Genomic DNA, 15,835 nt, shown 5'->3' with positions numbered 1-15,835 from the left:
TGGTGGAATTCCATCTACGGTCATTGCGGCAGATGGCGGTAAGGTGGCGTTGCTGCCAGCAGCAGCGCCACGCCAGGAAACACCGCCGACCGTATCATGTTCCATGATGCGCCTGGCAGTGTTTTGTTGGCGGACGCTGATGCTGGCAGCAGCGTCGCTTCCCATCTCCTGCCGGAGGACCCCCTGCAAGCTTGTAAGTCGGGTCCTCCGACAGGAGAGGTGGGTGGGGGGTGTTGTGTGCTTCATTGGGGGTTGTGTGACTGTGTGTTAATGCTTGAGTGTGTGCATGAGTGGGTGTGAGTGTACGTGCATGTTGTGTCATGAGATTGTGTGTGTGCCTGGATGTATGTTCGTGAGTGTGTATGAATGTATGAATGCATGGGTGAATGTGTGTATGCGTGTGTGTGTGTGTATGTATGTGCGTGTATGTGTCTAAATGTGCGGGGGGAGACTGGGAGGAGGACTCTTGGGAAGGGGAGGGGTGTGGGATACCCCTTTCAGTCCCAGAGAAGGAATTCCCTGGCACTAATAGTGCCTACCGCCATGGTTTCAGTGGCGGTACAGAAACCACTGAAACCATGGCGGTGGGCGGGGTCATAATGCCATGGGCGGTATAGTGACGGCGGCCGGGCTGGAGACCAAAGTCTCCAGCCCGGCGGTTGATGTGGTACATCGCCAATGTCATAATAGTGGAGATAGGTACCGCCAGCCTGTTGGTGGTAATACCTCCACTATACCACTGACCGCCGGGGTCGTAATGACCCCCAAAGTCTGTTGGAGTGTTATTGGACCTCCTAACCTTTTGTGGAAGGGAACTTGTCCAAACCTCCTCAAAAAAAAGTTTTAGGCAGTGGTAGCTTTTCTTCAGTTTCTTTAGTTTTCACCTTACCCACTCCACAGAACAGCCACCCTTCTATTCCCAATAATCTCCCTCTTTGCTGATCTCTGGAAAGAGTCTGGTGAAGCAAAGACCTCTTCAGATTAAAAACACAATATAAACACTTTTGGTCCTAACAAGCCATGCCCTCGCCCACCCAGATGTTGATCGTGCCACTAACATGCAGCCATGAACCAAATATGATCCGTCAGCAGCAATAGGCCACTGACCACTAGAACATACCACAGGATTCCCCCTCAATCCCTAGAGTGTACCTGAATCACAGCTCACTAGAGCTAATATACTGTATGAAGCGCATTCTCCAAATAAAATTGTATCTTGTAGAGTGCGTTGCCATAGAAGCATTTAGCCTATATCACTGCAAAGAACAGCATATATCTCCAAACCTCATATTCCTCCATCAGTACCGTCAGCTACTCTTGTTGTCTCCTCAGAGTCCGGACACCCAGGCCTCCCTCATGTCGCTGATTTTCTACGTGGCCACCGACGGGCAAGGCTCACTTCAACCCCATGTGGAGGACAAAAGCCGCCTGGCGTACGTGACAGGATCTTCTGACCAGCTGGGGCATTTCAGGATGACTTTTCACAAACCCAGGGGAGAGAAAGCAGAGTCCTCTAAATATGCAAGGTAAGGGCATTGTCATGAGAAATACTGTGCAGACTTGTAGTACCTGGAACGCGTCCGCACCTTGTGCAACCATGTGGGACACTCAGCATGCCTTTGCAACCTGTACAACTGTGCAACGCTCTCAGCACGTCTGTGCACCCTGTGTTTGTATATATATTTTTATGTATAAAGCACAACAATTACAAGAACAGAATCTAGCTTCAAAATCCCAAACAAAGAAAAACCTGACTGTGCATGAAGAAAAGTATATGTCTTGTACAAAATGAGAGAGTGCAAAATCCTTATAGAAATATAAGATTTACATCTGTGAGGAAATAGTTCCTGGTGAATACAGCATTGCAGTTGGTGTGTTTAAATAGTTGTTTTTCAGCTGTGCCGTCAAAGTGCTTAGTTCGTTGATGTTTCTGCAGGACCTGGGCACCTGTATCCTGAGGGCTGCTCCTGCCAGTGCTAGCTGTCCCTCCCCCCAGACCCTAAATGGGCCTTTTGGTGATGGCCATTTGAAGGTCTGCGGAAGAAGGTAAATGTGTCTTGTGGTTCAGCAAACAGGAAGTAACCTGTGATATAATTTGTGGCTGGCCATGGGGGGATTTCCAGATCGTGCGAAGAGAGACTGTCTTAATCTGTGCTTTCACCACAGTTCAGTGAAGTTTGGAAATATAGTTGACCTCTCTCAGGCCAGGTGATTCTAATCACATGTATCCATTAGACGTTAGATATACATCTACTTGGGTGAGCTTAATTTAACTCAAGATTCCTAGCAGGGGCAGAACCTTGATTGGCTATAGATGTTGAACTTGCCAAATGTTGTTAGAGCTTCCCCTTACTGGGCCAAGTGCATTTTAGAGTGAAACAATATCTCAAAATGCCTACTGTTAAAATTGGTTTTGGGAAGGGGAGTTGGAGCAGGTCATCTGGTTAGTTGACTTGGTTTTTGATTGGGTTAGTTGGTCCCACTGTCGAATCTTAGTTTTGTTAGACAGTTTTAGTTTCTGGACAACCATATCCTCATGGCTTGTAAGTGTAGGGAGATGGTTCTGGAGCAGTTTCCGTGTTCATGGAGATTCAGGATGCACACATCTCATAGTGGAGGCCAAAGTAATTACTCGTGTCATGTCAGAGTGACCATCTAGGTATTGAAGAGGAGTGATGTTATGGAAGACCACTTGGGCCACCTTACAGGATACGGAAATGCCCTCAGATATGGAATGACCAAGGTGCTAAGTTGTTCCTTTTTGAAGTGAAATTACAGAACGTAGTTGAGATCATTGCCACGCATTCCCAGTTTATCTTTTAGTTGGGAGGGGAGGGGGGGAAGAAATGTATGGTCTATAGTTTCAAAGGCTTGAGAAAGGTCTGAAATTATCAGTGCAACACTTTGACCTTTGTCTCATATTTCTAGTAACTTCTGTCTGGCATTGAGTACCACTGTTTCAATACTTTGTTTACGCCTAAAGCTTCAATGAAAGTTGTAAACTAAGCGAGTGCCTTCTTGCACGTCTTGAATTGGGAGACGACTCTTTCGATATTTCTGGAGAAAAGTCAGGATAGATATGGCTCTCTGGTTCGCTGGATTATTGGACTCAATGCCAGTCTTTTTCTCCAGGAGTTTATAGTTGGCATGCTTTAAAGTCTCCTGATACATACTCTCTATAATGATATGACGGGGGATATCATAAGCCAGGGTGGTGCTAATTTTTCAACCATTAAGGGTGGAAGTGCGTCTGACCTGCAGCCTGTGAGACAGCGCAGTGACTAGCGTAAGCACATTATTAGTATTGTGTGGACAAGATTAGGAGTGTGTGTGTGAAGCGATCCTTTCACATTTTGGATCAACATTGTAAGTTGATATAAGTAATCACTAAGCTGGTCACATAAGTCTCAAGATGGCTTCTGAAAGGAGAGCTCTCCTGCTTTTTTCTATGCATTGGAGATATCTACATTTTTCGTTTAACGTAGCTGAGATGGAAGTGCGTATGTGTGCTCTAGTTGGCAGCCTTTTTGTTTGGTGAAGTTCCAGGCACATTCAGCTATTATGTTTTGTAACCTGTGCTGCCTTCTTTTTAAAAGGACCAGAATAGCCGGAGTATGTTTGGTTTATGGGGCTATTGGTGTAGGATCTTTCTTGGGTTTCTTCATTAGATCTAGCTGGTTATTGACTTGAATTTTCTAGATCATAAGCAGGGTATTTGGCTGTGCTGGGGGATGTGGTGGTTAGTGAGCCAAGTCGGAGTCCAAAATGTTTGGGCGGTTGGGACTTTTTGTACTTGAAGAGGTGGGCTGCTTGCATTCAATCTTACAAGTCCCAAAGGACACCCAAAGGGCAAGAACATATGTCATTGGATTGTGCAAAGCCAAAACAGTCACTTGCTGAGGTCCTTGACATGCGGTACAGGAGTTTGAAGATGTCCATAAAACTGTAACTAAGGGCCCTATGAGGCCACCCAAGAAAACCTGTGGCATGAATGTGGGCACCATGTGCTGCTGTGTCACTTGGTGTGTGTAAATAAACGGTGTGCCACCCTGAGACACAGATACACTCAAAGTGACTCAAAGATGCACTAAGCCATCTTGTGCATCCAAGGGTACCCGCAGTGCTTCGCGACACACAGGTCCACACTAGACTAGCTGGAGCCTGATGGTGCACCCTGTACACTGAACTTGGTGTAGTGTGGAATTTGCATCACTTTGTCAGCTGAAGTTTGCCCGAGCAAGCCACATGTAAACTGCCTGCAAGTGTCTGCAACATGCTGTTATCATTGACAAGTGGACTGGAGGAATCAATGATATCGATAGTGAGGGGAGCAGGAGGGACGGCGTCCTATCAGAGACGGGTTTAAGAGCCTTGGGGTACGCAGGAGTTTACAGTACACAACGAAGGTGTGTGGCAGTGAGATGAGGGTTGTTGGGCACAAATGCAATATTTGAACTGACGCAGACGGCGGGCAGCCCATTGGACGTTAACTTGGGGCTCTCGGCTCTGGCACACACGGTGGCGAGTGGATACCGTGTAGTTCTATCAGAGATCGCCACCTGTATTATGAGCTGGCGTTAGCTCAGTATTTGTTTTCAGCGTATTGACCAATCATGCACCTGCTGTGTTACTGCGAAGGATTAATGAGGAAGCACTTTGAGCCTCGTCTGTCTCCCCATCTTTTATCCCCAGAATGCTGTACTTGTGCTCTAAGCGGGTGTAAACGCCTCTATCGTCACCTGCAGCAAGATTCTCAAAATCTGTATATGGGTCCTAATGAGCTAAATCAAGTTATAAAACATCCCAATCAGTAACAAACTCACAATTTGATGGTGGAGAGAAGAACTCCTTTTAAAAAAAATAATGAAAATAAGCTGTTTATGTAGTGTTTCGTAGAGAGCATTTATGTACACAGTCATTACTACTCTTTCTAAACTAGTTCTCATTTCATTGGTTCTGGAAAGCTGAAAGATTGTCTCAATCATGGCCAGATCCGAGGTTGTGAACTGCAGGTCGCAGCAGATTCAAGTAGAAAATACTTAACCCTCAGGGCTTTGTTAAGTTTTCATACAATTTCATCAGGAGGAAAAAGAACATATCAACTAGGCTTCACCCCACCCCTCCCCCCAAGATCACACAGTGACCCCTCGCCTGTTGAATGCATTAATTCGCACATGAAGGTTCATCAGAGAGTCGGTTTCCCTTCCGGTTCACCCTCTATTCGACCAGCATCAGCGTTCTTCCTTGTGCTGTAGTAATGTGTATTTTGGATTCCTCCAGGATATGTGGGGCTCTCGATCTCCTGGGGTACCAGAGGCCCCCGCAGCCTCTAAAAGTCTCTTTCTTTCCCCTGAGCTGTTTTCATTAGTTTCTCTATTCTGAGAATCCACCTCAGCCTCCCCATCCGCATGAGTTCTGTTGCTGTTCTCTACTGTGCTAAGATGGCCGGCTTGGATGCTAAAAGAATATGGGATATGATTTTCACCTTTCTAGTGTATAAAGGGAATATTTATACTTCCTCTGATAACCTGTGGGCACTCAGCTATTTGTGATCTTGTCTCTACTTCACTCGCTTGCAATACTGAGCGCCCAAAACTCTGCCATGGGCAAGTACAAAAGATATGGGTTAGAGACTCAACCTGTCTATACTCCCTCCAGCAGAGCACATCTCTGGAGTGGTCGATGGTACTTGATTTAGCCGGCATCTAATACCATCTAGTACCATTGGTAAAGTATTTTGAGTAGAGTTTCTTTTTCACCCAGATAGCTGGCCGCCCCATTGGTTCCCTAGTCAGAATGTTATCCCATCAGTCGTGCTTCAGTTGTACAATGAGTTCCCTTTCACAAGTTAGCTGGAGTTAGAACCTATCCCTAGTCTTAGTCTGTTGAGAAGCCGACACAATTACAGCCCATCTTCATTGTATGAAATGAGGAACTCTGCGAAGGGAGTTAAGACCTGACTAGCTGCTCTCTTTGAGCGTTTGTAGTGCCCAGTGCAGCACTTAGCGGTATTTCAATAGTTCTCCTTCTCTCATCCATTCTCCTCTTTAATCTGAACAAATAGTTGTATCTCTCCTGCCTCAGACATGTTCTTAAGAGTTCTACAGCCTGTCTCCCACCACTAAAGAAAAACCTCCCTATCTAGGCACAGGGAGAAATATTTATTACCCCAGAGTGGTAGGAATTGTGAGGGGAACGATGTTAAGTCCCTCGGTGCTGTTTCCCACCCCTGTAAGATTACACCTGTGACCGAGGGAATATGTCATTGAGGTCTCCATTGTAAGCGAGGGATCCGGGGATTTCATAGAGGTGGCCACCACTCAGCGTGCCGTCTGTCCTGCACCATCCTTTATCAGTTCTCTTCTGGTCTAGTCTACTAGGTGTTGGAGGTGCGAGGCAGAGTAACACTTAAAGAGATTGAGTACCCCCAAACTCACCCTGTTTGAACCCGGTGTTGCATTGGCGGTGACTGATTTTACATTTTTTGCCAGAAATAGTCCACACTGGAAAACTATCTCATCCGTGAACCTTTGCACAGGCTTTATTAAAATATATGCAGTATGAATCTTAAGACTTAAAAAACAAAGACCCAAAGAAAAGAAAACAGTAACTGAGATATGCAAACACATCCATATCTAGGTAGCTGGTAAGAATACTCCCTAGATGAAGACACTGAATATTGCACTGTCACAGACTCGAAAATAGACACACTTGAATGTAAAAATGTGTATGGAGTCTTTCCAAGGTCACCTTGTTCTTCTCATATTATCCACCAAGGACTAAAGAATTGCTTTACATTTTCTGAACTACAACAATAAGTGGCCCTGAAGACAGATTACTCCTCCCCGTAGGTTTCAGTGGTTTGTTCCTTGTACCCTCCGGCTCCCCTTCCAGTTCGTGAGAGATGATCATAACCTTGAGGCTGCTTAGCCAAAGAACGTGCTAACGCTTTGGCACTGGATGGATATCCCGGTTAGGTTGTTGCTACGGGAGGTGTAGCCACCCATTCTCACCACCTTCAGCCTGCCACATGGATTTCTTACTGGTATCTGTCAGACACAGGAGGTCTGACAGAACAGGAAGGCCAAGGGGAGCCTATTCACAGTTGGGGTATTCTTAGACAGAAAGGGCCTGATTTAAAGTTTGGCAGACGGGTTACACTGCCACAAACGTGACGGATATCTCATCCTCATATTACAATCTCATTATATCCTATGGGGATCGTGACATGGCAGACAGGATATCCGTCATGTTTGTGACTGAGTAACCCGTCCGCCAACCTCTAAAGCAGGCCCAGAGTATGAGGTGGGACATTAGACACGTAGGGCAGCAGTCGGTTATCTGTAGGCTCTGAACATGGTGAGAGACCATGTCAGCCATGAGAGCACTGCCGAAGAGAGGTGGACTGTGTGCTGTACGGCCGCCAAGGGATGTGGGAGGATACAGGACTGAAAGGGTCTTTTTGTCCTGGCTATAACTTGCTTGAAAGATGGGGCATTGCTGTTGTTCCTAACGTGTGGCATCATTGCCTTCCCCCCTCAGGCGCTGATTTTTACCATTCTGAGAAGTACACGCCTTTGATAAAGGCACATTTAAAATGACTCACAGCTTTAGATTGTAAGATCATTGTGAGCTTTTGTTCATTTGCTCTTTGTGGCTTGGTTCTGGATTGAAACTCTTTGCTTCCGGTTGTGTGCTGTGTAGCTGTTTCCATGCCATTTACATTGACAGATAATCCCCACATGTGTTAGAACACTATAGCCTTAGAACCCGCCGTAGAGGGCTCTACCGGCCATTAACGGCCCACTCCCATGTTAAAGGCCCGAGCTGAAGGCCTTTAATGGCCGGTAGAGCCCGCTACGGCAGGGACTAGGGATATTAGAACATTCTGCCACTAGAGGGCAGAATGTTCCACCACATAAAACAAATTACTCACGACGCCCAAGGGGATTGAAATTCCCTCAGGCTCCATGAGGCCTTTGTCCACAGCTGCTACTGTGAACAAAGAGAACATTGCAATGTTGACGCTCGGGGTTTTACCAGCCAGTAAAAGCCCGGAGCACCCCATTGTCTGCAATGGAGCTCCCCACATACCAATGTTCTAATTAAGGTTAATGAACTTACCTGAGTGAGCAGCATCAATAAAAGAAGGAAGAGGGCTCGGGGTTTTATTATCCTTGGAATATTCTAAAGTTCTAAGTTCTTTGGCTGTGGAGTGGCTGCTAAGTGGTGGCAATAAAGGGATTTACAGCACACTCGTAGCCTCCAGGTCTTGACATAAAATCCCTGTCTCTGTTAGAACACGTGTTTAATCTCTCTTGCCTATGATTATCCTCCTTGCTTCCACGTTGCACTGGACTCGTCTCTTCTTGTTTGGTCGTGTCACTTTGCTAAGCTTTTCTCTCTAGCGGCTGCGGTATACTCAAACCTGCATTTCGTACAACATTTCATAGTTCTACTTAAATACTACAAAACATACTCACTAACCTGCATGCTGAGGTCTACCCCTCTGCTGCCTTTTATGTGCAGAGATCTCCGCACATGGACACATACATTATAGTAGTAAATACGGCAGGGACGGGGGAGGGGCTTGAAATTGTTATGAATAAATGAGAGGGCCTTAGGGATGGGTTAACGGAGGACTAGGAGAGGCCTGAACCCATTAACAAGAGTGAGCCCAGTGCTGTTCACATACGGCCCTTCTATAGTTCCTACAGCCAAGAAAAGACTCACAACAGTCATAAATGTACTCAAGTTCGGAGCGGGAGAACGTCCACCACCACGCAGGGCCAACCACTGGTAGTGCAACCTCCCGGAGAAAGTAACGGAGGTGAAACCTATCTACACTTGCTTTAATGCAAAAACAAAATATAAATTGGAAATAAATGTTATGTTTTTAAAATACTTTAACTACCCATTTCAATTTCAAAATAAATGTAAATTCGTTTTTAACAAATTGATAAATTAAATTTAATGCCATACATAACTTTTAGTAACTTCTGTAAGTCACGATAAAAATGTTATTTTCTGTGTGTTTTTTTTTAAATAACTCTGTAAAATATTTTTAATTTGATCGCCACTAGGTAGTTATAGTTAGAACCTAGTTTCTATAGAAAAAACATATTTTTTATTTTTTTACTTGCCTTTATCTTTGGTGTCGGTTGACAAATGTTCACAAAAGTTTCCAAAAAATGTTGACGCTCAGTTCAGCTTCTGTCTGGAAAGTTTCAGGGTGATCCGTCAAGTGGGGGCCGAGAAAAGTGGAGGATACCAAAATACTTTTTCCTGTGCATTTTTCTGTAGGGATTTTGAAGAGCAAAAGCGCCCGAACCACTGGACAGATTTACACCAAATTTGGCAGAAAGCTAGGTCTTGGTCCAGAAAGCGACCTTTTTGTGAGTTAGTGTGAATCCATTCATTGTTTTTCTTGTAATTAAGTAGAAAACAACTTGTATATATAGGGACGTGGGTCTGTTGTTACTCCTGTGTGGAGCGCCGCACCTCCATGCGACAGACGCAGTAGCGTGATTGGCTGGCCGCAACCTGAGAAGAAAGTTGCGGCTGCCATTTTATGAACCAGTGCACGGTCCCGGGGGATGAAAACAGAGGCAGAAAACAATAGAAGGGTTAAGGGTAGAGGTACTCTGACCCCATGGGGGCAATTAATGGGTGTCTGAGGGACCCTTTATTAGGTCAAAAAAAATTAAAAAATCTTTTTTTGCCACACGCATGGAGTTGCGACTCTATCGCGGCACCCCCCATGTAACGTTGCAACAGAGTTGCGAACCCTGCCAATAAATAAAAAAATATATAAATACATTCACACACTCACTCACGAGTCAGACAGTCACACGTCCACTAACAGATGAACACAGAGACTGGTACACCCACTCAAAGACCCACTCATACACTAATGCACCCATTCACAGACCTGCACAGACAGTCACACACGCACTCACATTCATGCACACATTCACAGACTTAATGACGCTGATACACCCATTCACAGACACTCTCATACCTACTCACACCCAGAGACTACCTCTCACACCTATTATAACACCGAGAGGCTCTCACACCCACATAAACCCTCACACCCACTCTCACACGCAGACACTGTCACACCCACTCTCACACCCAGACAGACACTGTCACATACCTACTCTCACACCCAGAGACTTACCTCTCACACCTACTATAACACAGAGAGGCTCTCACACCCACATAAACCCTCACACCCACTCTCACACGCAGACAGACACTGTCACACCCACTCTCACACCCAGACAGACACTGCCACATACCTACTCTCACACCCAGAGACTACCTCTCACACCTACTATAACACAGAGAGGCTCTCACACCCATATAGACCCTCACACCCAGACAGACACTGTCACACCCACTCTCACACCCAGACAGACACTGTCATATACCTACTCTCACACCCAGAGACTACCTCTCACACCTACTATAACACCGAGATATGATCTGATAACACAGAGAGGCTCTCAAACCCACATAGACCCTCACACCCACTCTCACACGCAGACAGACACTGTCACACCCACTCTCACATCCAGACAGACACTGTCACACCCACTCTCACACCCAGACAGACACTGTCACATACCTACTCTCACACCCAGAGACTACCTCTCACACCTACTATAACACCGAGATATGATCTGATAACACTGAGAGGCTCTCACACCCACATAGACCCTCACACCCACTCTCACACGCAGACAGACACTGTCACACCCACTCTCACACCCAGACAGACACTGCCACATACCTACTCTCACACCCGAGACTACCTCTCACACCTACTATAACACAGAGAGGCTCTCACACCCATATAGACCCTCACACCCAGACAGACACTGTCACACCCAGACAGACACTGTCACATACCTACTCTCACACCCAGAGACTACCTCTCACACCTACTATAACACCGAGATATGATCTGATAACACAGAGAGGCTCTCAAACCCACATAGACCCTCACACCCACTCTCACACGCAGACAGACACTGTCACACCCACTCTCACACCCAGACAGACACTGTCACACCCACTCTCACACCCAGACAGACACTGTCACATACCTACTTTCACACCCAGAGACTACCTCTCACACCTATTATAACACAGAGATATGATCTGAGAACACTGAGAGGCTCTCACACCCGCATAGACCCTCACACCCACTCTCACACGCAGACAGACACTGTCACACCCACTCTCACACCCAGACAGACACTGTCACATACCTACTCTCACACCCAGAGACTACCTCTCACACCTACTATAACACTGAGATATGATCTGATAACACAGAGAGGCTCTCAAACCCACATAGACCCTCACACCCACTCTCACACGCAGACAGACACTGTCACACCCACTCTCACACCCAGACAGACACTGTCACACCCACTCTCACACCCAGACAGACACTGTCACATACCTACTTTCACACCCAGAGACTACCTCTCACACCTACTATAACACCGAGATATGATCTGAGAACACTGAGAGGCTCTCACACCCGCATAGACCCTCACACCCACTCTCACACGCAGACAGACACTGTCACACCCACTCTCACACCCAGACAGACACTGTCACATACCTACTCTCACACCCAGAGACTTACCTCTCACACCTACTATAACACCGAGAGACTCTCACACCCACAAAGACCCTCACACCCACTCTCACACGCAGACAGACACTGTCACACCCACTCTCACACGCAGACAGACACTGTCACACCCACTCTCACACCCAGACAGACACTGTCACATACCTACTCTCACACCCAGAGACTACCTCTCACACCTACTATAACACAGAGAGGCTCTCACACCCATATAGACCCTCACACCCACTCTCACACCCACAGACACTGTCACAACCACTCTCACACCCAGACAGACACTGTCACATACCTACTCTCACACCCAGAGACTACCTCTCACACCTACTATAACACCGAGAGGCTCTCACACCCACATAGACCCTCACACCCACTCTCACACGCAGACACTGTCACATACCTACTCTCACACCCAGAGAGACAGGCCTTGTGGCCAACCAGCACCTTTGGCTGTGCGCAGTGCAGGGTGATAGGGGGTTGGCCACGGGGCCTGTCAAAATTACTTTACGTTAAAAAAAAATCGAAATTCACGGAAAAAAACAAAGGTTACAGGTATATTATAGTTAGGAAACAGAATATAAAAAACATAGAAATTGAATTAAAAAAACAAAGGTTACAGGGACACTATAGTTAGGCTCACATTTCAAGAGCAGAAAACCATAGCAATTCAGCATTTAGAGTTATTTCATGTAACTATAATTTTCGCTCTAAGGTAACTATAGCTCGTGCCCCCCCCATGCACTGCTAATTACCCCAGATATTACAGCACTTCTGACAACTTTTATAACGTGAATACAAATACCAATGAAACATTAGCACTCAAATTATTGAACAATGCGTGGCGTTAGAGTTACCGTAGGGTGTGAGTTACAGTTACTTTAAATAACTAACTATATTTCTATGGCTTTGTGCCAGTAGATTCAGAACCTAACTATAACGTCCCTGTAACCTTTGTTTTTTAATTAAATTTCTATGGCTTTTAAAAAAATATATAATTCAAAATTTTGTTAATAGTGATATGGAATTTTTAAGTTTGCCTTACTTTTAAAATAAATAAATACATATAACTAATTTACATTAAAATGTAAACAATTTTTTTCAATTTTATGAACTTTTATACTTTGTCCTGTACTTTGCGATATGGAGTCTCCAACGTGTGTGTGGCACAGCAGATCTGACTGTAAAACCACCACTACTAGTCGTATAGTTGTATATAATATTTTTACTGACTGCACCCCTCTTTTAGGGAACAGGGACATGTAGGTCTACACTCTTGAGTAACTTTACATTTGTAACTAGTGAATGGTCAAAGACAGTAAAGTTACTCAGTGTGTGAGTAAAAATACATGTGTAAGTTTACCTCTGTGAATAGCCCCCTCTGATGTTATCACGTCCAACTCAAGTTTGCTCTTGTGTGAGGTCTTTTGTGGCTCACATTTGCCTCAGAGTTAGGTGCGTATTGTTACTTCTTATGTGTTCTGACATCTTCCTTTCTTTCATAGCTACAACTACCTCCATACTGCGAGCCCGGGTCTGCACCGACTGACCGACGTTGTGAAGAGCAGTCTGAGTCGCCGGTTTGTGTACAGCCCGCCAGCTGCCGCTAAGCGACACTACTTTGCTGTTGACACTTATCGGCCTCCGCAGCAGCCTGGTGGAGCGGCTCCCATGGAAGAGAGTTATCTGGCCGTTCACCAGGTCACTGTGCAGCTGCCGTTTGAAATAGAGGTGACTTTCGAATCAGGAAGTTTTGTAGACCGCCCTAACTCGCTGGTGGGACCTAATTTTTCAGCAGTACTGGCCAGACACAAGTCTGCTTTTGAAGCAAAGTTTGAGCAGACGTTCTCGCTGAGCAGCAAAGGTTTCTCACCAGCACAAGTGCAGTTTGCTCAGTCAGCTGTCAGTAACATGATCGGTGGCATGGGGTACTTCTACGGTCACTCTTTTGTGCAATCTAGGTACAATGAGCAGCCTGTGGCGTACCCGGAGGGTCCACTGTATACAGCTGTGCCGTCACGATCCTTCTTCCCGCGTGGATTCCTCTGGGATGAGGGCTTTCACCAGCTCTTGGTCAGTAAGTGGGATCAAGCCACAAGCAAGGAGGTGATTGCCCACTGGTTGGACTTGATGAACATCGAGGGATGGATCCCACGCGAGCAGATCCTGGACAGTGAGGCTCGTAGCAAAGTGCCTCTAGAGTTTGTTCTCCAGCGTAATGAGAATGCCAACCCACCCACCCTCTTCTTGGCTCTACAGAAGCTGCTGGCTGGCTTGGAAGGAAAACCACTAGCCAGTAAAGATGAACTGTACCTACGGAAGCTTCTACCGAGGCTTAAGACCTGGTACGACTGGTACAACACAACTCAGGAAGGTCCACTTGCTTACACATTTCGATGGAGAGGCCGCGATGAGGACACCAACATGTACCTCAACCCTAAAACCTTGACCTCTGGTCTGGACGACTATCCCCGGGCGTCACATCCATCGAGTGATGAGCGGCATGTGGACTTGCGCTGCTGGATGGTGTTGGCTTCAGAAGTCATGGGACAGATGGCACGCCTGCTGGGCGAGCCGGCTGGTGAATACCAGCGGATGCAGCTTGCGCTTAGTGACAATGCACTGCTGGAAAAACATCACTGGTCGGAGCAGCTCCAAGCGTTTGCCGACTACGGGAATCACACACAGGCAGTCTCATTAGAGCGAGAGAGGATTTTTGTACCTCCTGGTCAAAACCCTCATCACATGCCACCGCCCCGTATGGTGCGTGTGGTCCGTAAGGCCCCCAAACTGCAGCACGTTGGTGCCCTTGGTTATATCAGCTTGTTCCCCTTCTTGCTGAATGTGCTACAACCTGACTCGCCCCGGCTGGAGACCATCTTTAGGGACATGAGGAGTGAGAAGAAACTGTGGACTCCGTATGGACTGCGCTCCCTGGCCAAGTCCAGCCCGCTGTACATGAAGCACAATACCGAGCACGACGGCCCCTACTGGCGGGGCCCCATCTGGATCAATATCAACTATTTAGCAGTCCGCGCCCTGCGTCACTACGCAGGCGTTGATGGACCTTACCGCGAGCAGGCAGCAAACTTGTATCAGGAGCTGAGGGCAAACCTGATAGGTAACGTGTACCGGCAGTACATGGAGACGGGCTACATCTGGGAGCAGTACAATGACAGTACTGGGAGAGGGCAGGGCTCCTACCCTTTCACAGGCTGGTCCGCTCTGGTGGTCCTGATGATGGCAGAAGAGTATTAATCGCGATGTATGTGGATTCATCCTTCGTGGTGCCCAGATGACGACTCGCTGAGCTCAGAGAACATCTGTGGAGTGCCGCTGGTACCCTTGACGTAAATGACTGAGGTTCATGGGGGGCTTGCTGGACATAATGCGCCGGTCTCAGTCTGGCTGGGAGATTCTGATGGTCCATTTTTAGGTTTTCTGCAGGAGGGACAGGCTTGGAAGAGTCTCAGCAGATGCTGATTGAGGGTTCACTTTATAAGGCAGAGGAATGGTTTCTTCACAGACCAGGAGCTGGGCTGCTCTCTTTCCATGACATTCCCATCTCTTTCTTCAGTTTTTCTCTTACCTCTGAAACAAGCTGATTTCTTCAAGCTCTCATCTACTGACTCCGCCTTTGTTGTTTCTTCGCTTTGTTACTCTGTTGTCTCTTGCTCTCAGGCTCAACTTTCCTTACTTCATTTGAGTTCTTGGCCTCTGAAGGTTTTCTGGGTGCAACTAACTCGGTTCTCCTTTGTTTTCAGATCGAAGGCAGGTAAAAATCATTTTAACACACAAAAGGTGTATAATTTTTACTGTTACCACATGATAAATTTAAAAAATGTGAAATGGACTATTTATTAAAAAAATTGATTGTTCATGACAAAGCATCGGAATAAATAAATGCTCCCAGCATCGCTTCTTCAAGTTACCCCAGAAATTAAACAGACCGTCTCTGCGGCGAGGGAGCGCCTTCAGGTATTGAAGCTCTCTGTGCTCCTCTCTCCCGCTCTCTGTCACTCTCTCTCTGTCCCTCCCTCTCTCTCTCTCTCTCTGTCCCTCCCTCTCTCTCTCTCTGTCTCTCCCTCTCTCTCTCTGTCTCTCCCTCTCTCTGTCACTCTCTCTCTGTCTCTCCCTCTCTGACTCTCCCTCTCAACTCTCTCTCTGTCT

The 15,835-nt window shown here is 46.6% G+C and overlaps 1 protein-coding gene across 1 annotated transcript in view; it reads left to right on the top strand.

Moving 5' to 3' along the window:
* Positions 1-15,576, top strand: part of MOGS (mannosyl-oligosaccharide glucosidase) — a 56,688-nt gene extending 41,112 nt beyond the window's left edge. The window contains exons 4-5 of the mRNA XM_069205682.1: positions 1,333-1,526; positions 13,171-15,576. Coding sequence (XP_069061783.1) covers positions 1,333-1,526; positions 13,171-14,923 — 1,947 coding nt within the window. The 3' untranslated portion in view covers positions 14,924-15,576. The remainder of the gene's footprint in view (positions 1-1,332; positions 1,527-13,170) is intronic.
* The last annotated feature ends 259 nt before the right edge of the window (positions 15,577-15,835 follow it).

Source organism: Pleurodeles waltl, chromosome 1_1 (assembly GCF_031143425.1).
Source record: "Pleurodeles waltl isolate 20211129_DDA chromosome 1_1, aPleWal1.hap1.20221129, whole genome shotgun sequence".
In the NCBI taxonomy this organism is placed as follows: Eukaryota; Metazoa; Chordata; class Amphibia; order Caudata; family Salamandridae; genus Pleurodeles; species Pleurodeles waltl.
Note: the sequence above shows the minus strand (reverse complement) of the source record. Positions and strands in the feature narration are given on the sequence as shown.